This window comes from Lontra canadensis, unplaced genomic scaffold (genome assembly GCF_010015895.1).
Source record: "Lontra canadensis isolate GAN:19392208 unplaced genomic scaffold, GSC_riverotter_1.0 scaffold655, whole genome shotgun sequence".
NCBI lineage: Eukaryota > Metazoa > Chordata > Mammalia > Carnivora > Mustelidae > Lontra > Lontra canadensis.
This window is the reverse complement of record NW_022631639.1, coordinates 3,751-30,022: the sequence shown is the minus strand read 5'-3', so window position 1 is coordinate 30,022 and position 26,272 is coordinate 3,751. Positions and strand designations below refer to the sequence as shown.

The 26,272-nt window shown below is 35.2% G+C and overlaps 1 protein-coding gene across 2 annotated transcripts; it reads left to right on the top strand.

Annotated features, from left to right (window-relative positions):
- Positions 1–277: 277 nt before the first annotated feature.
- Positions 278–24,554, top strand: LOC116863176 (actin-related protein 6). 2 transcript variants are annotated; one of them, XM_032850671.1, is made up of 11 exons: positions 278–397; positions 2,181–2,298; positions 2,699–2,767; positions 4,359–4,482; positions 5,721–5,856; positions 5,948–6,004; positions 13,466–13,564; positions 13,659–13,737; positions 20,314–20,485; positions 22,027–22,105; positions 23,855–24,554. In XM_032850671.1, exons 1-11 carry the CDS (start codon positions 330–332, stop codon positions 23,982–23,984), a joined length of 1,131 nt encoding a protein of 376 aa, XP_032706562.1. In that variant the 5' UTR covers positions 278–329; the 3' UTR covers positions 23,985–24,554. The 2 variants fall into 2 exon arrangements, with proteins under 2 accessions (XP_032706562.1, XP_032706561.1); XM_032850670.1 differs by having other exon boundaries at positions 21,967–22,105.
- The last annotated feature ends 1,718 nt before the right edge of the window (positions 24,555–26,272 follow it).

The window sequence follows — 26,272 nt, the reverse complement described above, 5'->3', positions numbered from 1 at the left end:
CAGGCACAAAGCTATAGGCCCACTACGGGGATTAGAATAAACTTGTAGGACCAAGTCAGTATGCAAAGTAGAGGACAGATACGCAATGCTATGGGTGAAAAAGCGCTGAGCCAGTCCCACGCTTGTTGGACTTAAAAGCGGTACGTTGAGAACAGCACAAACCACCTCAGTCCCAGAGAGGGAAGGCAGTCTCCGGCTTCCGGCGTCCTCGGTTGCTAAGGGAGACCGGAAGCGCTCTTACGCTCCGCCCTGCAAACCATAGAGTACCGGAAAAAGAGGGAGCCGAAGTGTCAGGAGGAGAATGCGGCTGCCGTTTGGTTCTCGTTAAAATGACGACCTTAGTGCTGGATAACGGAGCCTACAATGCCAAAATCGGTTACAGCCATGAAAATGTGTCGTAAGTGTTCCCTCCGCCCTTAGGACAAGAGAGACTACGCTTCATCTCGGGATCACAGTAAACTGCAAATGCTCCTACGTCGCCCTAAACTGCGCCAGAGGGATGCTCTCATTGGAGCTTGCTGAGTGGGGTGCTTTGAACTGCTATTTTGGTGTTAATTTAGGCTACGCGGCCCCGGAAGTGGGACTTGCGTTTCCCACGTTCTCTTGTGCGTAACAGGAAATAGCTCAGGAAAATAGGCTTCTAAAGTAGCCCATCCTGCGGGTGGGTTGCGCACGCATTTCATGAACCCTCAGGAATCATGGACGTTTATATGTATATACATATTTTTGAGGGCCCAGTTATGGCTTTCATCACATCCTCAGTGGGTTCAGTGACCTCCCCCCACAAAGTTTAAAAACAGTTGTCTTACCGATTGCAGACGTTGAAGGCTTCGAATCTAAGCCCTTCATAGTGCTCATTAGCTGACCTCGTTGTTAGAGTTGATTTAACAGAATTACTACAATGGCATTCATAAAATAGATATGTCATATATGTATATGTAAAGAAGAAGAGATGTTTCCGTCTATGTTTAAAGAGGATTCCCCCCTTCCTCCTTTCTTTTTTTTCTTTTTTAAAGCGAACAATCAAACCGCATAGGAATGTAAATTGTTAGTCTTTTAAAAATGTTTTGGGAGTGTGTATCATTGTTTTTATCCTTTGACACAGTAAGTTCGAAGTGTTTGATTAAAAGCGAATACAGGATGCTCTATATTATAGACATTGTATATGGTTTAAAAAATGGAAAGCAAACTGAATAATCAAGAATAGAAAATTGACTAAAATTATAATATAACCATAAGATTGGCTACAGTGCTGTTTTTAAATATCATGTCCCCCCGTGGCCTGGATGGCTCAGTGCTTTCAGCATCACACTCTTAATTTCGGCTCAGGTCATGTTGTCAGAGTCTGGGATTGAGCCCGTTTGGGCTCTGCACTCAGAGGGGAGTTGGCATCTTGCTAATTAAAAATCTTTGGAATCCTAGAGACCTAGTTTTAATGGCAAGAATTTTGAACCTGTAAATCCTTTACCAGAATGGTATTAAGATTTCCACATTAGGATTTCCACACTGAGCCTGGGTGGCTGAGTCACGTAAGCATCTGGCTTCAGCTCAGGTCATGAGCCTGGGGTCCTGGGATCAGGACCAGGACCTGCCTCTTCCTGAGAGTCTGCCTCTCCCTCCCCTTTCCCTCTGTGTGCTTGCGCTTTCTCTCTCAAAAAAATAAATAAATCTTAAAAAAAAAAAAATTTCCACATTAAAGCCAGAAAGAGCAGAAACTTTACCTAAGCTCTGTCATCTGTGTGGTGGCAGGATCAATACCCACCTGGAAGGATTTCTTAAGGATTACTTAAGAAAGATAAAGGGTCCAGTGTAGAGTCTAGTGCATGTTAGAACTTAAAAAAAAAAATTTTTTTTTAAAGATTTTATTTGTTTCACAGACAGAGATCACAACTAGGCAGAGAGGCAGGCAGAGAGATCGGGGGAAGTAGGATCCCTGCTGATCAGAGAGCCCAATGTAGGGCTCTATCCCAGGACCCTGGGATCATGACCTGAGCTGAAAGCAGAGGCTTTAATCCGCTGAGCTACCCAGGCGCCCCAAAAAAGACATTTTTTGATTATTCGAAGACAAAATGAGAAACACGGATTGTGGGTATTTTTTGTCATGGAGCAGGGTGGTAAAGTAATTGTATTTTTTGGAAGTGAGTATTCAGGGAATAATTGTTTTATTTCTTTGTTTATAGGGTAATTCCTAACTGTCAGTTCAGGTCAAAAACAGCACGTCTTAAAACTTTTACTGCTAACCAGATAGATGAAATAAAGGACCCTTCTGGACTCTTTTACATCCTTCCTTTTCAGAAGGTAATTCAATTATATGTCATTTCTAACAACACAGACCTAAATGTAAAGACAATTTTTAAATTTATAATTAAGATTTTGTATATATGGAAATATTTTTAGATCTCTGAGAAAAAGTTATTTAAATTTTAAGTAAGATCTTATTAAAACCAAAAATTGAAATTAAATTGTCTTGTTAACAATAAATGGCCATGACTTAGTTACTGATTGTGGGTACTGGATTTTACTTATGTTACAGCTAAATGAGATGAACACATTTAAAAAAAGTGTAGAGTAGCATCTCCTTAAAGAATGTTTGAATAGTGAAAGTAACCATAAAGATAAGTTAGTGGTTTAGAATATATTAATGTGATTTTAAAAATTATTCAAATATTTGTGATAATTTATACAAGAATTTTTTTAGGGCTACTTGGTGAATTGGGATGTTCAAAGACAAGTGTGGGATTACCTTTTTGGAAAAGAAATGTATCAGGTAACAAATTAGAGTATGTATTCAAATTTCTATTTCCATGTCTTATTCAAATGAAAAATTACAGCAATAAGAATTACGAACTCATGTTAATGCAAGAACCAACAGGATAGGATATAAAACTAGTTTATGCCTTAATATGACTTAAATAAATCTGTTGCACATGTTCACGGTGTATTTATATCAGTCATATTTTTAACTTCTATAAAAGTTATATATACTGCCAAAATATACATGTATATGAAAAGTAATACATGCTTGAGATTACTTGTGCTAAAATCTGTTAGGGAAGAGTGCATGGTGTGAAAGTGAATGGACTCAGAATTTTTACTGAATAGTCTTGTGCTGAAGGTTGGCTCATACCGGCTCATGAGAACCAATTACATGCATCTCCTCCCAACTCTGCGTTCAGAGTTTGGTGACTTCAGGAGAGCTGGAAATCAGACATTGTGACAGTATTTATAACACCGAAAGTAATGAACTGTACAAATCAGGGCTTTTATTCCCCCCTGGAGATCTGACTGTTGAACATTTACCAGCACACACTAAAGGTGGGTGGAAGGAGGGATGAGATTGCAAATGTATGGACATTATTTCATAAGCAATGTCAAGTCATGGAAGGGAAGACTTCTGTGATGAGAAATACATCTGGGGAGGATGATCAGATATCTGATTTAGAAAAATACTTGCTAGCGGTACAGAAGACGGATCAGAATGAAAAGAAAACCGAGGCATAGAGGGCATTGAGAAGGCAGTGGCATTATTTCAGATAAGAGATAAGGCAGTATCAGGAAAAGCCAAGGGCAGATTCCAGAGAGTGAGTCTGGGATTGGGGTTGAAGGTAATTGAGGTATCTAGCTTTAACTTTTGAATATGTTTCTAGTATACATTTAAGTCACTAATACACTGTTCTTAGTTTTGATTTTTTAAGTGTTAATTAAGTATAAATGAATTGAAGTGGAATTTGAGGTTACGAGAGTCTGTATGAAACTCAAGATTATCCACATGTCTGCTATTATTAGACTAATTCACTATCTCATTTTTATTTTCACAATAAACTATTTTGGTCTGCATATCTGAATTGTGACTTTTATGTGAGGATTTTGTGCTTTTAATGTCTGTAGTATAACTTTAGGTATAGTGAGCAAATACTCTGTTTTTCATACTTCCTAAGAGTATGGGAGAGAATTACATAAATATTAAATATGCTAAAGCTTCTGGCCTTTTAACTTTGAAAACAAAATACCTAATGCTTGTAGTTATATTGTTCATTACGTTTGCATACTGATCTTCAAACAATTTGATAGTACCACTTTATCAATGCTACCATTAAAAGAGTTAAAATTAAATAATAAAGTGCATGAGTTCTGTAATCAGACTTCTGGGTTCAAATCCTAGCTATGTCCCTAACTAGTTAAATGAACCTTGGTAACTTATTCAACTCTTTTATACCTCAGTTTGCCAATTAAATGGGTTTAGTAATAAGACTTGCCATCTAGGATTATTGTGAGAATTTAATATGTTTGTTTATATATGTAAAATGAGTGTTTATAACAACAAAATTATAAAACTTGTGGAAATTTTTCTCTCATAGGTTGATTTTTTAGATACCAATATTATTATTACAGAACCATACTTTAACTTCACTTCAATTCAAGAATCAATGAATGAAATCCTATTTGAAGAATATCAGTTCCAAGCAGTCTTAAGAGTAAATGGTGAGTTAAAGTTTTGATTACAGTTAAGTAATGGGAATATGGATATGAATAGGGTAAAGAGAAACACTTAAAATACAAGAATATTGGGTGATATTCTTTTAGATTTAAAGAAAATAAAACATGGAATTTAAAAACTAGATGGACTTTTAGAGATTATCTAAATCTCTTCATCTCACTTCATCTTTTTTCTCACTTCATCTTTTTTCTCACTTCATCTTTTTACTAGCACACTATTTTCTCCCTAATGAAGTTACTAGCCACATTTTTTTTTTTTAAGTGACCTCTATGTCCAAGGTGGGGCTCAAACTTACAACCCTGAGTCACATGCTATACTGACTGAACCAGCCAGGTGCCCCACTAGCCATATATTTTTAATTTCTAAAAGATTATTGTTTCTGAGGTAGTTAACTTTTCTGCCACTGATGTGTTTGCTGTCATTATTATTATTGATTGAAATAATGTTAATAGCTTAGCCTGCCAATATATGGAAAAAGAGTCTGAAAAATAGCTTCTAGAAGTAAGTTTATGAAAGGCTAAAATTACATTAAGTGACAGTATAATGAAAGTATTTAAATATATATGAGTGATATTGTGCTATAATGCTCAAGAGCACAGTCTCTAGAACAGTTCTTCAAGGATGATTTTGCTCTTTGGGGACATTTGGCAATGTATGGAGACATTTTTGGTTGTCACAACTGAGAGGGTGCTATTGGCATCTAGTGGGTAGAGGATATAGATGTTGCTAAACATCTTAAAGTGAACAGGAAAGCCTCCAGCAACAAGGAATTACCTGGCCCCAAATGTCAGTAGTTTTGAGGTTGAGAAACCTTGCTCTAGAATCACACTGCTTAGGTTTGAATTTTGGCTCTGTTACTTTCTAATTGTATGACATTGGGTATATTGCTTAACTTCTCTGTGCTGGAATTTTTAGAATAGTGCCCAGCATGTAAGAAATGCTTATAATTAAGTTACGATGTTAAAATAATTAAGTCATGACTATTTACCTTTAAAAATTGGTCACAAAATTTTTTTATCCACATTTACCACAAAAATGTGATGTTTTAGTTTAAATGCTGTAGAGAGTTTGTGATAATTAGGAATATTATTTTAAATTAGCATATAGAAATAAAGGAAAGTTTTTGTCTTTGTGCTTGTCTTAATTTGTTGCTTTTCTTTATTGCTTTAAATTAAGTATGCTTTTATTTAATGCAGGTTTTTTTTTATCTTTTTCTAAATAGCTGGTGCTCTCAGTGCACATAGGTATTTTCGAGATAATCCTTCTGAATTATGCTGTATCATTGTAGATAGTGGATATTCCTTTACACATATAGTTCCTTACTGTAGAAGTAAGAAGAAAAAAGAAGCAATTATTCGGTGAGTTGTATTCAATTTTCATGTTTTTCTTAGCTTAAAACTGAATGAAAGGTGTGATAAACTGAACCGAATTTGAATTCTCCCTTTTTAGGATAAATGTGGGAGGAAAACTCCTAACCAATCATCTAAAGGAGATCATATCTTACCGGTAATACTTATTTGATTTTTGGTGGGGGGTGGGGTGGGGGGGGCAGCTCGTGGCTGCTGAAAATGAATTTTTTTAAAGTAATTTAAAATTATTCTTTAACCGTTAGTTGTGACTTCAGGTGATAATTCTATATTATTGCTTTAAAAACTATATCACATAAATACAAATGATGTTCAAATTGAAAAACTTTCTAGTGGGGCGTCTGGCTAGCTCAGAAGAGGAGCATGCAACTCCTGATTTCTGGGTCATGAGTCCAAGCCGCACAGTGGGTGTAGAGCTCATTAAAAAGAGAGGAAAAAAAAAAAGTGTTCTAGCACATGAAATGCTAGTGTTCATCAAAATTTGGATATTTCCAAATTCTAGGGAGTTTAATATTTTAAAATTATAGAATTTATAAGAAGTTATAAATGTTACACATTATAAAACAAATGTATTTAAGGAAAATCTCTACTTCCTCTTTCTGTCTCATGTCAGTTGCATTCCCCACAAAGTATGGTCTTTAAACTGTATTTATCTCTTATATTTTTAGTCTCTGTGAGCCTTAATAATGTATTGATATTTCTGCTTGTTGAATTAACCAATATTAGCTGACTATCCATCATTAAAAGATGAGGAATTAGTGTACTACCACATTCTAACTCTTCTCCCTTTCCTAAGTTTTATTCATGGTATTATTTTTTATTTTATTTTGTTTAAAAACTTAAGTGGTATTTTTTTGTTTTATAAGTAGAATTCTTAAATCTCAATTTCTCACAATAATTTTGGCTGGTATGACACCTTCAGTATCTCTTAGCTCCCCTCTATGTCATATGAGAAAATAAGTGAATCTGCATTTCTTTCTGCATTTCCTCCCATGTTTTCCTTCTTTCTTCTGTCAGAGGTACCATTATTTTTTAGATGCCTTATTGAGCTATGATACATATCCCCACAATTCACCCTTTTTTTTTTTTTTTAAAGATTTTATTCATTTATTTGACAGATCACAAGTAGGAAGAGAGGCAGGCAGAGAGAGAGGGGGAAGCAGGCTCCCTGCTGAGCAGAGAGCCCAATGCAGGGCTCGATCCTAGGACCCTGGGCTCATGACCTGAGCCGAAGGTAGAGGCTTTAACCCACTGAGTCACCCAGGCACCCCACAATTCACCCATTTAAAGTGTACATTTTCAATGGGTTTTAATGTATTAGAACATTTTTATTACCCCTAAGAGAGACCTACTCCCCTTATCCAATCTACCCAGCTCTAGCACATTTGTAAAAAACTTTTTATTTTGAAATAATTACAGCCTCAGGGAGTTATAGAATAGTACATAGAGCCTTGTGTAATCTTATTAATATATAACTAATACAGTATCAAAATGATAAAATTGACACTAATACAGTATTGTTTCCAGTTTTCACCATTTTTTACATGCATTTGTGTGTATTTATCCCATGTATAGATCATGTAAATATCACCACAGTCAAGATGTAGAACTGTTCCATCTCTCCAAAGGAACTCCTTTGTGCTACCCCTTTATATTTGCTTCTCCACCATGCCCCTCACTCCTGGCAATCTCTAATTTGTTTTTTACTTCTATAGTTTTGTTATTTCAAGAAACAGAATCTTATAGTATCTAATCTTTAGACAGTGACTTTTTTCATTAAACAATGCTATACCATTTCTTCTTAATTATTGAGATAACATTTACATATGATTTTTTACTATAGCTAAGTCTTCTTGCCTTGCTTATATATTAATTCTAAAAATGGAGGGTTCATAAATGGCATATACGGTGTTAAAGTTATGTGAGTGTTATTTATTGTAGAACCAAACAGAATTGGGCTCCATTTCAAAAGATTTAAATATTTAGTTCCTTTACCCTCATCAGATTAGAAGCAACATATTTAAAAGGCACAGAAAGTTGAGACAGATGAGGTTGTTAACCAGAACCTACACAGTTTTGAGTCCATGACCTGTGTATTAAATCATTCCTCCTTCCTTTCATGACTGAAAAAAGTTCATGTATTTTATTTTTTTTAATAATTTTTTTTTTAGGGGCGCCTGGGTGGCTCAGTGGGTTGAGCCGCTGCCTTCGGCTCAGGTCATGATCTCGGGGTCCTGGGATCGAGTCCCGCATCGGGCTCTCTGCTCAACAGGGAGCCTGCTTCCCTTCCTCTCTCTCTGCCTGCCTCTCTGCCTACTTGTGATCTCTGTCTGTCAAATAAATAAATAAAATCTTTAAAAAAAAAAAAAATTTTTTTTATCTGACAGATCACAAGTAGGCAGAGAGGCAGGCAGAGAGGGAGAGGAGGAAGCAGGCTCCCTGCCGAGCAGAGAGCCTGATGGGGGACTTGATCCCAGGACCCTGAGATCATGACCTGAGCTGACGCAGAGGCTTAACCCCCTGAGCCGCCCAGGTGCCCAGGTTCATGTATTTTAAAAAGAAAGGTTGTTGAAGTTGAATTTGAAAAGAATAACCTGGCAAGAATACTTAGAAATAGTATTTGGGAGGGGCAGCTGGGTGGCTTAGTCGGTTAAGTGTGTCCGACTCTTGATTTCAGCTCAAGTCATGATCTGAGCCCTGTGGTGGGCTCCGTGTTGAGCATGCAGACTGCTTAAGATTCTCTGTCTCCCTCTCCCATTGCCCCTCCCCCCCCACCACTTGCACACTTTTGCTTTCTCTGTCTCTCTAAAAAAAAAAAATAAAATAAAAATTTAAAAAGATATAGCTATGGGAAAGAAGAATAGTGAAAGGAGACTTTATCAGTAGATGATAAAGCATTTTAAAATTGTAATAAAGTGATACTTAGATGAGAATTAAATGATAGATCAGAGAGACTGAATAGTTAATTCTGAATCAAACACTGTAAAAGAAAAAGTAATATATACTATTGATTATTTAGGAAAGGATACAGGGAAAGTTGGCTGTTGGGAAAAAAATTTTCCTTTGGCTCATACACTAATATCCAAATGGGTTTAAGATTTAAATATAAAAATAAAGCCACAACAGGAAAATATTTGAGTTATTAAGAATAAAAATAGTAGAAGAAATACACTTGATCTTAGCCAAAAGGCTGAGAAGTGATAAAAAAAAAATAGTTGAAGAAATAATAAAGAATATAATTTTCCTATATCTTTTTTTTTTTTTAAAGATTTTATTTATATAGGGGTGCCTGGGTGGCTCAATTGTTTAAGTCTGCCTTTGGCTCAGGTTATGATCCTGGGACCCTAGGATAGAGCCCCATATTGGGCTTTCTGCTCAGCAGGGAGCCTGCTTTTCCCTCTCCCTCTGCCTTTCCCATCTACTCATTTTCTCTTTCTCTCAAATAAATAAATTTTTAAAAAGATTTTATTTATTTAATTAGCTATTTGAGAGAGAGAGAGAGAGAGAGAGAGCAGGAACAGTGGGGAGATGCAGAGGGAGGAGAGTTAGAGAATCTCAAGCAGACTTTGTGCTGAACACAGAGCCCAATGTGAGGCTCGATGTCACGACCCTGAGATCATGACCTGAGCCAAAACCAAGAGTCAGACATTCAACTGACTGAGGCACCAAGGTGCCCCCCCCCACACCACTTTAAAGAAAAAAATAAACATTTTATTGAGGTAAAACATACATCCAGAAAAGTTTACAAACCTTGAATGTATAACTCAGTGAATTTTAAAAAAGTGAATATACCCAAGTAACTAGAACACAGCTCAGGCAGAATATTATCAGCACTCTAATCCCTCTTTGTCCTCTTCTGGTCTGGAAAACCACTGATTTCAAGCATTTGTAAACAAAACTAATATAAATAGAAACCTAAGAAATAAACTTGAAACAAATATGACGCTGGGTTGTTATCTTTAATATATTAAGGGCTCTTACCAGTCCTTAAGAAAAGCACTACCTTGGTATAAAATGGCTACTAGATGATTCTCAGAAAACAAATGGTCTGTGGCACAGATAGATAGTCTTTAGAATTACATACAGTCAAAGGATATAAATGGATAATTCTCAGACATAAAAAATGATAAGTATCTGAAGTAATTACAAATTCAGTTAAAACATTTATTGAGCATTTATTTAGGAGGTTGGGAGATACGAGTTAAATAAGAATTTCTCTTTTTCATGGCACTTCCTTGTAGAAAAAATACAAATTAAAATGCCACAACTTTTAGAACTTGAATTAATAGAATTTTTTCAAAACATGATGTTCTAAAAACAAGAAGATGTTGCAGATTGTGATGCTGGCTGTTAATGATTACAGCATAACTTGAAATAACTTTTCTGGTAAACAGTTTGGCAGTATACCAAGATATGAACAGTATTTCAAATTCTGTGTCCTACAGTATGAATAAATAATGAGATAATCTGAGATGCAGATAAAAATACCTGTATTGCATCAGTTTTGAGTTATACTTTTCTCACATCTCTAGTTGGGATGGCTCTTCCAGTTGTTGGTACCTTAGAATTGTAATAGTTTAATTATCATCTTTTCTTCTCATTGGTGCAATAGTGAATCTTAAAGAAGGTAGAATATGCTGTGTATGGAGATAACAAAGAGCAAAAAGGGAGCAATAATAATGTCTTCTACTTATTGAGTATAAAGACTATGCTAAACACTTTACATGTATAATTAGAGTCATTTACTTCTTACAGATGTGTTAAGTCGGTGATCTTATTGTTATTACCCTTTTAGAGTTGAAGAGATTGAATCCCGAAGAGGTAAAGTAACTTGGTTGCCAAGTTGTGATTCAGCCAAAGTCTCTGGGGCACCTGGCTGGCTCAGTTGGTAGAGTATGTGACTCTTGATCTCAGGCTCATGAGTTCAAGCCCTATGTTGGGCATAGAGCCTACCTAAAATAAAACAAAAAACAACAAAGCCAAAGTCCACATTTATAAACATACAAATATCTTTCCTCCCTGATTTAAACTTCTAACACTAGGAACATTAATAAATACATTTTAATAGGTCCCTCTAATAAATATTATAGGGTAGTAAATAACCATATTTTTAAAGAACAATAGCATAAGAAAATGGAGATGATGTTGAGTCTAAAACAAAAAGTATAGGTAGTATACATGTATAGAGATAAATATTCAAATAATTTCATATTTTTGTTATCTTTTTTAATGTTTTTTATTGAAGTGTAGTTGACACAATGTTACATTAGTTTCAGGTGTACAATGTAGGAATTTGACAATGCTATACTGTGCTTTCTATAAATGTAACTACCATCTGTTACCATAGAATACTATTACACAGTACATTAACTGTATTCCCTATGCTGTACCTTTCATCCCTGTGACTTATTCATTCTGTAACTGGAAGCCTATACCTCCCATTCCCCTTCACCTATTCTGCCCATCCCCCTACCCTCTCTCCTCCAGCAACCACCAGTTATCTGTATGTATGGGTCTGTTTTTGCTTTGGTTTATTCTTTAGATTCCATATATAATGAAATTTTATGGTATTTGTCTTTCTCTGACTTCCTTCATTTTGCATAAAACCTTTTAGGTTCATCCATATTATCACAGATGGCATGATCTCGTTCTTTTTTATGGCTCCTTGGTATTCCATTATGTGTGTGTGTCTGTCTGTGTGTGTGTACATGCCACATTTTCTTTATTCATTTACTTATCATTGGACACTTGAATTGCTTCCATATTTTGGCTATTATAACTAATACTGCAATAAACAGGGGTATATATAGTTTTTCAAATTAGTGTTTTTGTTTTTGGGGATAAATACCCAGTAGTGGAATTACTGGATTGTATGATATTTCTATTTTTAATTTTTTGAGGAACCTTCATACTGTTTTCCAGAGTAGATACACCAGTTTGCATTCCCACCAACAGTGCATGAGTTTCTCTTTTTTTATGTTGTTTCAACACTTGTAACTTTGTAACTTCAACACTTTGACACTAGTCATTCTGACAGGTATGAGGTGATATCTCATTGTTTTGATTTGCATTTCCCTGATAGTGATATTGAGCATCTTCTCATGTATCTGCTGGCTGTCTGTATGTTGTCTTTGGTAAAATGTCTATATTCAGGTCCTCTGCCCATTTTAATCAGATTATTTGTTTTTTTTAGTGTTGGGTTCTAAAATTTCTTTATGTATTTTAGATATTAACCCCTTATCAGATAAATCATTTCAGGTGTATCATTTATAAATATCTTCTCCCATTCAGTAGGTTATCTTTTCATTTTGTTAATGGTTTCCTTTACTCTGCGAAAGACTTTTTTTTTTTTTTTAAGATTTTATTTACTTATTTGACAGATGGAAATCACAGAGAAGCAGGCAGAGAGAGAGGATAAAGCAGGCTCCCTGCTGAGCAGAGAGCCCGATGCGGGGCTCGATCCCAGGACCCTGGGATCACGACCTGAGCCGAAGGCAGAGGCTTTAACCCACTGAGCCACCCAGGCGCCCCTGCGAAAGACTTTTATGTCAGTGTATTCCCAATAGTTTATTTTCACTTTCATTTCCTTTGTGTGAGGAAACATATTTAGAAAAATGTTGCTAAAGCCAATGTCCAAAAGATTACTGCTTGTATTTTCTTTAAGTTTTATGGTTTCAGATCTCACATTTAGGTCTTTAATCCATTTTGAGTTTGTTTTAGTAGATGGAGTGAGTTTTCCCAGCATCCTTCATTGTAGAGACTATATTAGCCATAGATTAATATAAGCATGGGTTTATTTCTGGGCTCTGTGCTGTTCCATTGATCTATGTGTCTGTTTTTCTGCTAGTTTCCATACTGTTTTGATTACTATAGCTTTGTAGTATATCTTGAAATCTGGGATTACGATACCTCCAGCTTTGTTCTTTTTCAAGATTGCTTTGGCTATTCAGGGTCTTTTGTTGTTCCATATGAATTTTAGGATTATTGTCCTAGTTCTCTGAAAAATACTATTGGCATTTTAATAGGGATCATATTGAATCTATGGATTGCTTTGGGTAGTATGGACATTTTAATAACATTAATTGTTCTAAGCCACGAGCATGGACTATCCACTTGTTTGTGTTGTCTTCAGTTTTGTTTTTAAAAGCATCTTTGTTTTCTTCATTAAGCCTGTGTTTCTTGGGTTCAGTTATCAAATATTTATTAAACATCTACTATGTGTCAGGTACTACATGCTAACTCACTACTATGATCAGAAAAGAAAGTGAGAGGGTTAAGTTATTTTAGCAAGATTCCATTCAGAATGGTTGGAGGAGGAAAAAGTTTGCTCTCTAATAAATGTTACCATATTTAAAGGCTTTATTTTCAGTTTCTTTCTGCAAACTGGACTAATATCTGCTCTCAGAGGAATAATGTAGAGTTTAAGTATAATGGAAATGTGATTATTCTATAAAGTTGAAAATATTTTACACATTCAAAAATTTAATATTTTAAAAAGTGAGTCACCCAAAGATTTAATTCCAGCAAAAATATTTTAAGTAATTGTAAATTATCCTTACATTTTTCCATTTCACATTTTACAGTTTTTATTTCTGTTTAGGCAGCTACATGTTATGGATGAAACACATGTGATTAATCAAGTGAAAGAAGATGTGTGCTATGTGTCTCAGGATTTTTATAGAGATATGGATATTGCAAAGTATGTATAATAGTAATCTAAGAATTAGAAAGTTGATTCTTGGGTAATGTTACACAAAGTTAATTATTTCACAAGTCTCTATTTTGTTTTCCAGGTTGAAAGGAGAAGAAAATACAGTAATGATAGACTATGTTTTACCTGACTTCAGTACAATTAAAAAGGGCTTTTGTAAGGTAATTTTTAAAATCCTTAATGACATTGCTTGATGTGACCACCTTAGTCAGATTTGAAAAACATCTAGCTGGGGACATCTGGGTGGCTTGGTTGTTAATAATCTGCCTTCAGCTCAGGTCATGACCCTGGGGTCCTAGGATCGAGCCCCACATCAGGCTCCCTGCTCAGCCGGAAAGCCTGCTTCTCCCCCCATCGCCCCACTGCCCAATTCCCCTGCTTGTGTTCCCTCTCTTGCTGTGTCTCTCTGGCAAATAAGTAAAGAAAATCTTTTAAAAAGAAAAGAAAAACATCTAGCTGGATTTGGTAGAGTCTTACAAAGTTGTTGAAAACTGCTTTTCTGCTCTTTGTTTCTCCAGACACAGATGTATAAATGATTAATACCTCGTTAATAAAGTTATTTAGAGAAAGAACCATCAGCTAAATGATAGCACATGGGAAGAATCTGGAGATAGATCATATCGTTATTTATATTCTGGTTAACCCTTTTCTATTTTCTTAAGAATTAGTTTAAATCCATTTCAGAGTTGTTTATTTGCCTTGTGAAAGTTATCAAAATAGCTGACATGGCTGAATTTTACTTGTTTCGTCTGATATGATCAAATTGTAGTTGAAAAGGGGAAAATTTGGTGTACTTTCAAAGTGTTGAAAAGTAGTTCATCTTGGATGTTAAAATTATTTCTCCTTACCTTTGATCAGCTCAGGTAAAGTATCACTTCTGTTTGGGTAAATGTGAAGGTTGGCCTTTTAGCTGACTTGATGGAGGAGTATTTGGAAGTTAAAAATCTTTGGTCAGAAATTTAATCATGCTTCCATAAGGAAATATTTAGGTTACCATTTATTGCAGTATACTTTAAAAGAGTGAAAAATTGAGAAGAGCCCAAATACCCACTCTTGGAGGAAAATAAATAAATTTTGATGTATTTGTATTATAAAATAAACAGTAGTGAAAATTAAGTGGAGCTACATGATAATTATGTATACATCTCAAAAACATGTTTCTTTCTAAAACATCTAAGACATGATGGTGTCTTCAGGCAATTTTTAGGAAGATATGTACATTTTCAGGCTGTGTGGAGTAATTTACGAAGTATGTAATTTAAGTAAGTAATTTAGGTATGAAGTAAAAGTATAAAATTGTATGTGGGTAATAACACCAAATTAAAAAGAAGAGTGTTAATTTATAAAGTATCAAACTAGTTGATGGATATAGAGGTTTTGTACTTCTTTAATTTTATACTTCTATTAACTATACTTCTTTATATGCCTGAAATTTAAAAAAAAATTAGGGGCATATTATTGAGGTGAAATACAAATCAGAATTCTGAAGAGGGCTCATAAAATTGAAATCACTCTATAATGTTCTTAGAGACGGATGCTCGTGGAAGCACCTAGGTTGGGTTTCGAATCATGAACTGGAAGCCCAAGTCCTCTTTAGGATATCAAAAGTATATTTTTTTCCTTGGGGATGACGAAAACTGCAAATACATAGACAGCCCCATCTTCATATATCATTAAAACACTCCAGTTATATAAAATACCTTCTGGATAATTTACAGCATTCTGTAGAGTTAATGGTGGTAAAGTAATCCGTATTTCACAGGGATGAGCCCTCAGTAAATTCTCAGTGATTCCCAATTTCTCCAAACCTGACTGATCATTAGAATCATCCAGGGCACTTGAAAAGTAATCTATATCTATGTTCTCAGTGTCTGTTCCTGGATATCCTTGTTTGAAAACTTATTCTTAAAAATCTCTTTCAGGGGAGTGTGGGTGGCTCAGTTGGTTGGGCGTCTGCTTTCGGCTCTCGTCATGATTACAGGGTCCTGGAATTGGGCTCTCTGCTCAGCAGGGAGCCTGCTTCTCCCCCTCCCTCTCCCTCTGCCTGCCACTCTGCCTACTTGTAATCTCTATCTCTATCAAGTGAGTAAATAAAGTCTTAGAAAAAAATCTCTTTCAGATAATTGCACTTTTAGCTAAGTCTGGGAAAAACTTTTTTTCTTGAAAAAACAGTTCTGTTTTGTTTTTTAAAGATTTCATTTATTTATAGTTCTCTCCTGCCCTGCAAATGACACCCTATTGGTTTACTGGACTAAATGCAGCCAGTTTTCTCCTTGCCAAAGTATAAACCCTGTTTTCTCAAACCTGTACCTTACATAGTGAGCCAGTAGGGATGTGGTTATTCCTCCAAGTGACTGTTGCTTTACTCATCTTTGGAGAAAAAATTCAGGTGCCACATATTATTGTTTGAAGCTCTTTTATTGGTCTTTGGCTTGTGATTAGTACCTGGGTAGAGGCTAAGCTTCATTAACTCAGTTTAGACTCCTTGTTATCAGTTGAGTGGACAGATTGAGTTGGCCTGGACTTTTTTGCCAGACAGTGGAATGTTACATTGAGTTTTTAATTCAAAGATAATAGTTTAATCTTTCCTTAGTTGATTAATGTTGAAATTTATAATTTTTTCACAGTATCATTGACCTCGAACAATGTAGGGGTTAGGGATGCCAACCAACATCCCCCTCCCTAATGCAGTTGAAAATCTGCGTATACCTTGACGCCCTCTGCTCCCGCAAAAAACTTAACTACTACTAGCCTACTGATGACCAGAAGCATTACTGACAACATAAAGTTGATTAACACGTATTTTGTATGTTATATGCATTATATACTATATTCTTGTAATAAAGTAAGCTAGAGAAAAAAAATGTTATTAGGAAAGTCATAAGAAAAAGAAAATACATTTATAGTACTGTATTATAAAAAAAATCTGTATATAAGTGGACCCATGTAGTTCAAACCCGTGTTCAAGAACTACCTATACATGTTAAATCATGTGTATATTGAAAAAAACAAGACCAAAATACAAACAAAATTATGTGTTTATCTTAGTAATCTGAAGCTTTAGAAATAATTTTAGTCTATGTTAGGATTTTTTTTAAGAGTTTATTTATTTATTTGACAGACAGAGATCACAAGTAGGCAGAGAGGCAGGCAGAGAGAGGGGGGAAGCAGGCTCCCCACTGAGCAGAGAGCCCGATATGGGGCTCAATCACAGGACCCTGGGATCATGACCTGAGCTGAAGGCAGAGGCTTTAACCCACTGAGACACCCAGGTGCCCCAAGTCTATGTTAGGATTAATCCTAAAATGTGTTATTTTCTGAAGAGGTTAAAAAAAAAAAAATGTGTTATTTTGTATTTATTACTTAATCACCTTCATTGTTGCCTGATATGCAACAACTCTGATGAAAGTTTATATATGTTTATGAAATTAGAAAAACAATAACTGCATAAAATGAAAAAAATTATAATTATTTAAGAGCCCTTATACTTAGGATATTATTAAAACTTGTACTTTGATAGTTTATTCAAGAATATTTTTATTTTTATTTATTTTTTTTTAATTTTTTTTTTTTAAGATTTTATTTATTTGACAGACAGAGATCACAAGTAGGCAGAGAGGCAGGCAGAGAGAGAGGGGAGAAGCAGGCTCCCTGCTGAGCAGAGAGCCCGATGCGGGGCTGGATCCCAGGACGCTGGGATCATGACCTGAGCCGAAGGCAGAGGCTTTAACCCACTGAGCCACCCAGGCGCCCCTCAAGAATATTTTTAAATTGGGAAAGGATACAACCTTCATTTTCTAGTATTTATGATAATAACAGTAACAATAATAAGCTCTATAATATTGTTACTGATTACAACTGATACAAATTCCAATTTTATCTCTTATCAGAAAGGGGATACCTACTGAAATGTAATGTACTCGATGGACTTAAATTGGGAAAATCTGGCTCATGATTAATGATTACAGTAATAGTTTCTGTACAGTAGAGTCATTGTAATTTAAATTGATCATTTTTTTTACAGTATCAGAACAAAATTTATGAGACTGTAGTAATCATGTGTAGTAATCATGGCCTACATTGACTAAAATAGCAATTCTCAGCACCCTTATAAAGTCCTTTTGTCCATGTCTAAAAAAAAATGTTTTTTGGAGTTAAACTCTTAAAACAGAAATTACTTGTAGTTCCACATTACATATTGATGGTTTTGGAGCCAACATTCAACAAGAAATTTCTAGTTCTGGCTCTTTCCACTGGTTGAGATATTTGAGCCTGGGACAATCACATGATTCTCTTCTGTAAAATCTGGGTAATGGACTACATAATCATTAATGTTTTGTCAGCTGAATTTCTCCCAAGTCTGTGTCTTTTTCAGCTTATTTTGAATGTTGACAAAATGAGTTATATCCCTTAAACTCAAGCCAGTATCACTTTTTTTTTTTTAAAGATTTTATTTATTCACTCGACAGACAGAGATCACAAGTAGGCAGAGAGGCAGGCAGAGAGAGAGGAGGAAGCAGGCTCCCCGCTGAACAGAGAGCCCGATGTGGAGCTCGATCCCAGGACCCCGGGACCATGACCCGAGCCAAAGGCAGAGGTTTTAACCCACTGAGCCACTCAGGTGCCCCGCCAGTATCACTTTTAAGTGAATTTATAAATCTGTAGGAGACACTTCCTTTCTGCCTGAGAAGGAAGACTACTCTGAGAGGATACTTTCCTCTTTATTACTGTAACAGTAGTGTGTTGGGTAAAAAGTGATTTGAGTTTTCTTTTTCTTCCTAAAGTATTAAGAAAATTATGTAATTTTCGGATATCCTTTTTAAAAAAGATTTTATTTATTTATTTGACACAGAGAGAGAGATATCACAAGTAGGCAGAGAGAGAGGGGGAAGCAGACACCCTGCTGAGCAGAGAGCCTGATGCAGGGCTCGATCCCAGGACCTTGAGATCATGACCTGAGTTGAAGGCAGAGACTTAACCCACTGAGCCCCCCAGGTGCCCCTAATTTTTGGATATTCAAGAATAGTGTTTTAAACTTGGAATTTCTAAATTCCAAATGATAGAATTCAGAATTATATCCAGATTAAGAGAGGCAATATAGTGGAAGGAATATATTGTATGTGCTTTTAGTTATTAGATGAATGATCTCGAGCAAGTCATATATCCTTGCCAAACCTAATTACATCATTAATAAAAGGAAAATATGCCTACCTCACAGGATTATGTGAGTGTTCAATGGGATAATGTATATAAAATGCTGAATACAATGAATGGCACATTGTTGACTTGTATACTGTTACTCAAGAATTTATTGCATACTCATTATGTGCTAGGTGGTAGATATGTGATGGTGTAAATTATGAAGGATAATATAGAGTGATAGTGGAGAAAAATGGAGGGACCTTTCATTTGAAAATCAGAAAAAGCCTCTTTGAGGAAAAAAAAATCTGGACAGAGAATGGATGGCTGATTACATTAAGGGATCTATAATCTTTAAATATATTACTCTTTACTAATTATTAATATTTTCATATGTTTTAAGTTTTTTTATTTATATAAAAGATTGGGTTATGCCCTGTGTGTATAATTGCAAATGAATATCTATAACTGAACCTAGAAGAGCTGATGATTCTTAGTAAAATTGGAAGGACTTTTAATGGAAGTCCCTTTTTTAATGGAAGGATTTTAATGTTGCAAAATGTTGTAGAAGATTATTTTTTCTTGCCCTTTCAAGAACACAGCTCAGCAGAAAATAAATAACAAGAAATTTTGATAGATGAAGTCCATGGATTTCAAAATTGATTTCTGAAAATTGAATAAATGAATTTAAATATTTAGGTTTTTTTGTACAAGGGGAAGGGGAAATATTTTTTGGAGGGGCAGCAAAGCAAGTTTTATTGAGTGATAGCAAAATGATAGTATAGAGCTCCCAAGGAGGGAGGGTACCCAAAGGGGTTGCCTGGGAAAGGGGAAATCTTGATGTAATATGGCTACACGGTCCAATAAACATATAGGACAGGAGAGTTGGAGTGCCTGGCTGGCTCAGTGTATAGAGTATGCAACTTATGATCTCAGGGTCATGAGTTCAAACCTCAAGTTGGTGGTAGAGCTTACTTAAAAATACATACATATATACATACATGCATACATAGGAGAGTGGAAGTAGATGTAAGATACACTAAATGTTTTTTAGAATATATTCTTTGTTCTCTAGGAACTGAAGTTGGCCTGTTATTATAGGCAGGTTAAGAAATTCCCTCTCCTCTATTTTCCTTTTCTTCCTGTTTTATTTTTTTAATTTTTTAAAAAAGATTTTATTTACTTATTTGACAGAGAGAGACACAGCAAGAGAGGGAACACAAACAGGGGGAGTGGGAGAAGGAGAAGTAGGCTTCCCACGGAGCAGGGTCTGCAATGCGGGGCTGGATCCCAGGACCCAAGGATCATGACCCAAGCCAAAGGCAAATGCATAACAACTGAGCCACCCGGGCGCCCCTCTTTCTGTTTTAAATGTAAGGAATTCGGCCAGATCATCTTTTGGGGAATAGTTACATTAAAGTAAGCAATTATTTTTTATGTGGTTTAGGCAACAGAGAGGGTCAGGTTTTTCTAACTTTTGAGAATCCTGAAATTTCCAAGAACATGGTAATATATTAGTAATAACATGTTACTAAATGTTACTAGTCATATAGACTAGATAATGTAGCTTAAACTTTTTAATCTTATTTTTCTTTAAGCCAAGGGAAGAGATGGTGTTAAGTGGAAAATACAAATCTGGGGAACAAATTCTTCGTCTGGCCAATGAGAGATTTGCTGTTCCAGAAATACTTTTTAATCCTTCTGATATAGGAATTCAAGAAATGGGTATTCCAGAAGCAATCGTCTATTCAATTCAGAACTTACCTGAAGGTACATAAATAAAGTATTGAATGATAATGATATTTCTAAAAAAAGTTATAAGCTCTATGAACGATAGAGAAATCATCTGAATTTCCTAAGTAATTACAGGCAAGTGGCAAGCCTGTTTTTTTGTTTTGTTTTGTTTTGTTTTTTGGCAAGCCTGTTTTATTGACAGAGATTCCATAGTGCACTTGAATAATTCTTTATTGGTCCTAGATTAGAAATTTGTTACAGGGAAAATTGTCTGCTAAAACTTGGAAGACGTTAATCTCTTCATGACTATTGTATCTGTTTTAGAAAAGTTTTAATTTAACTCAAATTTACACAGAATAGATATTTATAATTTAACAAAGTGACGGTTTTTAGCTATTGATGGGACTGGTTTGTCCTTTCAGTTTTATTTGAACTAATGTACAGGAAGTTAATTTTAATGAGGCTGGTGCTTCTCAGTCGTGTGTGGGTTCTCCTGAAGCAGGATTCATCTAAGTAATTTTCTAGTAATTTTAGTAATTTTCTAAATTTCTTAGAGAGTACTTTTATATCTTGAAAGTGTCTTTCTAGTTCATAAGGAACGGTCCAGGCATTAGAGAAAATCTAGCCCCTGCAATGTCCTTTCCTCCCATTAAAAAAAAAAAAAGATGATCACATAATGCCATCATCGTCTTAATGTAGTTATCTTACAACTCTTTTCGTGTTAGTGTCTCATTAATTTCATGTTTTATATAAAGTTGCAGGTAGTGTTATGCAGCATTTTATACTACACTGCTTTAATGTTATGAGACTCAGTGTCGGTGTAAGGGAACCGTGTGCCTCTTTTGTGAACAGAAGCATTAGGTGGGGATGGCCATTATTTATTAATTCCTCATAGATTTCCCCATCGTGACTTCTAATACCAACTAACCATATGGCACCTAATAATGTTTGCCATCATGTAACTTTAATGAGTGTAGAACACAAGATCCTTTATTATTATGGATCATGAGTGTTTTTCACCATCAGATGTAAATGTTGCACAGTTAGTAGGTCTGTCTCTGTGAGATAAAATGAAAGTTTGGGCTTCTAAGTTAAAATGCCTTGAAGGCCTTCCTTTTTAGTTTTACCCTACTTCACAGTCTCAGCCTGCAGAAAGACTTCCTCCATTTTAGGGAAGAACGAGTATCATTACCAAATGTCTGCTCCTAGAATGTATTATGTATTAGCTTACATCTGTGTATAAGCAGTCAGTAGTTCAAACCCTTCACCTTAGCCTTTCTTTTAAAGATCTATGAGGTCATATTTCACTTGTTTAATGGGTCAATTTGTGTAAACTTTAACTTCATTATAAAATCTTATAAATTATAAATAGTTGTTATGGTTATTAAAAAATTACATGGTTTCCCAACCAGTAACTGTAACTGTTTGCTCTTGCCTGAGCCCTCATATATATCCTTCTGGAAAGATAAGTAAACAATTTTTCTGATGCCTTTCTTCTTCTTTTTTTCCTCTTAAAGAAATGCAGCCGCATTTTTTTAAGAACATTGTTTTGACAGGAGGAAATTCCCTTTTCCCAGGATTTAGAGATCGGGTTTACTCAGAAGTTCGATGTCTCACTCCAACAGATTATGATGTTTCAGTTGTGCTGCCTGAAAAGTAAGTGTTGGCTGATACAGAGATAAAACATGCAAGTCCTTTTGAAGCTAAAACGGTCAATAGGTAGACTTGAGCTTAAAGCCTCATTCTAGCAGGTTGATTTCACCTTTGAAATCCTCATTTTCCCTTTCTCAAAAATTAGAAGAATAAACCTTACATTTCAGTGGGCTTGATGCTAATATGCTGAGTGTAGTTCCTGGGGAAGGACCTTAGCGGAGCCACATCCTGTTCAGCGTTATTACTTTATAAATAAACAAACAAGGTCTCATGACTTGGCAAAGGCCTTATAGTAAGTTAATTGCAATGACCAGGCTAAAACCTAGTTCTCTTTTATTTTGAGTTGGGAACAAATACATGTCTCTTACCAAATATGTGTGTAAATAATACCATCTCACTGCAGTCCCAGTCTTAAGTGACAGAATTGCAAATAAGACCCCATATACCTGATTATTTTTTAAAGGGAGAGAGAGAGAGAGCAAGGGGAGGTTGCGGGGAGGGGCAGAAGGAAAGGGAGAATCTTAAGCAGGCTCCATGCCTGGCACAGAGCCTGATGTATGGCTCAGTCCCATGATCCTGAGATCATGACCTGAGCCAAAATCAAGAGTCAGAGTCTTAACCAACTGAGCGACCCAGGTGCCCTCCATATACCTGACTCTTAATTTTAGAGTTTTGTTTTAAAGTAGAAGTTTCTAAATCAATAGCAATGAATAAAAGGTCTCTATCTGCTCACTTAATTTATAGCTATCAGATTAAAGAATGAATAAATGTTGGATATTGGAATGATTTTTATCAGCATTATTGTTCATATACTTTATAGAATATGAAGCATGCTGGATTTTTATCCTGTGTGTTTATTTTATTATTATTTTTCCCCCTCGTTTCTTTATTCCCCACACTTTTTTTTTTCTTTTTCCCCCTCATATGCTTTTTGTCCTGCATTTGAAATGGAAGTCATGCATAAGGCCAAGGGATCCACAGAAATAGTCTTTGTTCTTTTATTCATCAAATCTTTATTGTACATCTGTTTTATATATGTATGTAAGTAAATACATATTTAAAGATTAGGCAATAAAATGAATATAATAAAAACATTTATTAACTTTCCATCATTTTTCAGATTTTAAACTGATTTGGGGGAGAGGAACAGTAGAAATAGAATTGAGTCATAACTCAAAGTATAACCTCGGTTGAAAAAAACCAAACTAAATGTTTTATGCATTCCAGTTTTACTGACTGTGTCCTACCCTGTAAATGTTTCATTTATTAGTGGTAACAGTATAGCAGCAAAAGCACAGACTGAAAATAGTTCTGGGTTAAAATGTAGTCTTACACTTAACCTCTCTGAACCTCATTTTCCAAATCTGTGAAATGAGAGAATAGTTGTTTCATGGGGTGTTGGGCAAAATAGATGACATATCTTTGTCACATACAGAATTTAGATCTAGTTATGACTGTTTTTCCTTTTATGCATTTTTGACCTTTCATATTCTTGTTTTTTATTAGAAGTAGAGGGTCTATAAATTCAGGGCACAGGGGAAAAAAAGAACACTTTGTTGTACTAGTGACCAAGGTTCTTTTCTTTCTGAGTTTACCTTATTCCTATGAAGCTTATGCTTATTTTCACACTTTAAGTGATTTTTCTGTTAAATTAGGTTGAGTAGAGATTGCCCCATTTTGGTTACTAATGAATGTTTTCTGGCATTTCAGTTCTGTAAAATCATCTTGGTTCACTTATTTTTTTATTTTTAGCCCTATTACTTATGCCTGGGAAGGTGGAAAATTGATATCAGAGAATGACGATTTTGAAGATATGGTAGTAACAAGAGAAGATTATGAAGAAAATGGACATAGCGTCTGTGAAGAGAAATTTGATATTTAAGAAACATTCTGAATTAAAGTTTTGACTGGTTGTAATTGAAAAGGTTTAATTTCAATGTTCTTTTTAAAGTAGGTTACCTTTCATCCTAAGATAAGATCTTGAACTTATGTAAATACTTTGATCCTTGGCTAATTTTCAAAGGTTTCTTAGCTACGTTATTACAGTAAACTGTATCTCCGCTCACATTTTCATTTAGGAGTTAGACTACCATAACAGTGCTCACACTGTTCCTGTGAATAGGTTATGTTTCATTAGAAGATGAAAGAGAATGCATTTTAAATTTAATTCTTTATAGCTAAGAGCATAAGCGTAACTGTCTCACTGGTCAGCTTTCCTTGGAAGATTCTTTTGTGTGGCTATGACTAGAGAGGGATTGGCTAAAGTGTTTCCTGGCTGATACGATTTCTCTTTTAGAACTGAGTATTTTATCTAAAAATTGTCATTTTTGTTTATACATACTAAATTTGGGAAGACAAATCTTATTTGTGTTTTGCATTTATTTTTTATTTAGAGTAAGTTGGAAAGGGTGGAAATGAAAGCCAATTTATTAAAGTGCTTTTTTGATCAGTACTATGTTGGCAGAAATGTATTATTTTATTCATAAAAATACTGTACCATTTTTTAGGCTGAAAAGAAATTAGACATTAACTCAGGGTGGGTCAAAAACTCTTGAAACAAATGTTAATGGTTTGTTTTAAAAACTCATATGGGGTACCAAAAAAAACTCATATAACTCACAGTAGACATAGTCAGGTGTTAAAAGCTACAGATTCCCAGTGTAAGGAAAGAGCTGGTAATGACATTAATGAATAGAGCAGGTATGCTTCTCTGTTTACAAACTGTAGAAACTCATTTGGGCTGTCCTAAGCAAAACAAAATTTATCAGTAGGACAGTGTTTTGTAAAATTAAAAAAAAAAAAAGAAACTAGACCAACAGTCTTAGGAAATATAAAAAACCAGGATAACCTTAGGAATCTAGGTTACAGAAATTGAGAAACAATCCTTTTAGAGCCCTGCCATCAAATATCTCAGCTTCTGTATTTTCTGTCTTAATGTCATTATGTTCATGAATCAAATTCTATCAGTTTCTTCATCCTAGTTAGGATCATGCATTTACCCCATGCCTTCAGGGACTTTGACAGCACTACTAAGATAGAGTAAAAGCAGGTCATTTCCCAAAGGAAAATTAAGGTGAAGAGACAGATGCTGATCAGAGTGAAAGAGCTGTCAACTACAATTTTACTTGGGTTTTGTTGGTTAGGACCTGGTCAGTCCTTCCTAGACTTAGGCTGGAAGTTGCAAATTGAGTGTTTGTGTGTTAACCAATTACTAGCACATACTCTACGGACAGTGGAGCAAGACAGTGCTGTTAGCACAAAATGAGGTTTTGCAGCCATTCAGTTAGAATTTCAAGATGATGTGGTTGGACATAAAAGGGTAAATCCCCATTTAAAAGACTTCCCTTGACTTGTCAAGACCTCATGTTGGACAGGCAGAATACTTACTCATCACCAACCAGGTGTTTTTCCTTGAACAAGCATTCTTCAAAGGTGCATTCCCAAAACATGCCCTGGCCTTGAAGTCTTGCTGAGACTGATGTGTGTGTTCACATGCTTACTATAGTAAACTAATTTCTGTATGCAATGTGCATCTCATGGTGGTCATCTTTGAGACACTAAAAATTCATTTCTGAAATTAATGAACATAGACCTTAATCCTCTATCTCTAGAACATTAAAGCACCCATACATTTCCACACCTATCTAATTTAGAAACTTCATTGCTAGAGATTTTATTTTAAAATTATATAGTAAGTTGGTTTCAAAGAGAACATTTATTGCTAGTTCTAAATAATAACATTTAAGTGATACGCTAAAGATATCAATTATTTTGGAAAGATACTGATAAAATCCATAAATTCCTAATTTAAAATTCACTAAAAGTGGGGTGAAAACTTAGCCACATTAGCATTCATAGTTTTTTTTTTTTTTAATTAAAGATTTTATTTATTTGAGAGAAAGAGAGTGAGCATGGGGGTGAGAGGCAGAGGGAGAAGCAGGCCCTCTGCTGAGGAGAGAGCATGATGCAGATCCCTGGACCCTGGGATCATGACCTGAGCTGAAGGCAGACGCTTAACCAACTGAGCCCACCCAGGTGCCTCTAGAGTTCATAATTTTTTATTGCAAATTGCGTGCATGGAAATAACATCTTCCAGTGTTGGCCATGCATCGTATACCCCTTAAGACAGTAGAATTAGGATTTACATCAATGATTAATTAAGATAAAACA

What these genes read in the sequence shown, in the direction of transcription:
- LOC116863176 (XM_032850670.1), top strand. Translation starts at nt 330, where the DNA reads ATGACGACCTTAGTGCTGGATAACGGAGCCTACAATGCCAAAATCGGT. An exon ending in ACATCCTTCCTTTTCAGAAG is followed by an intron (nt 2,299 to 2,698) that starts GTAATTCAATTA and finishes GAATTTTTTTAG; the next exon opens with GGCTACTTGGTGAATTGGGA. An exon ending in TTAAAAAGGGCTTTTGTAAG is followed by an intron (nt 13,738 to 20,313) that starts GTAATTTTTAAA and finishes TTTTTCTTTAAG; the next exon opens with CCAAGGGAAGAGATGGTGTT.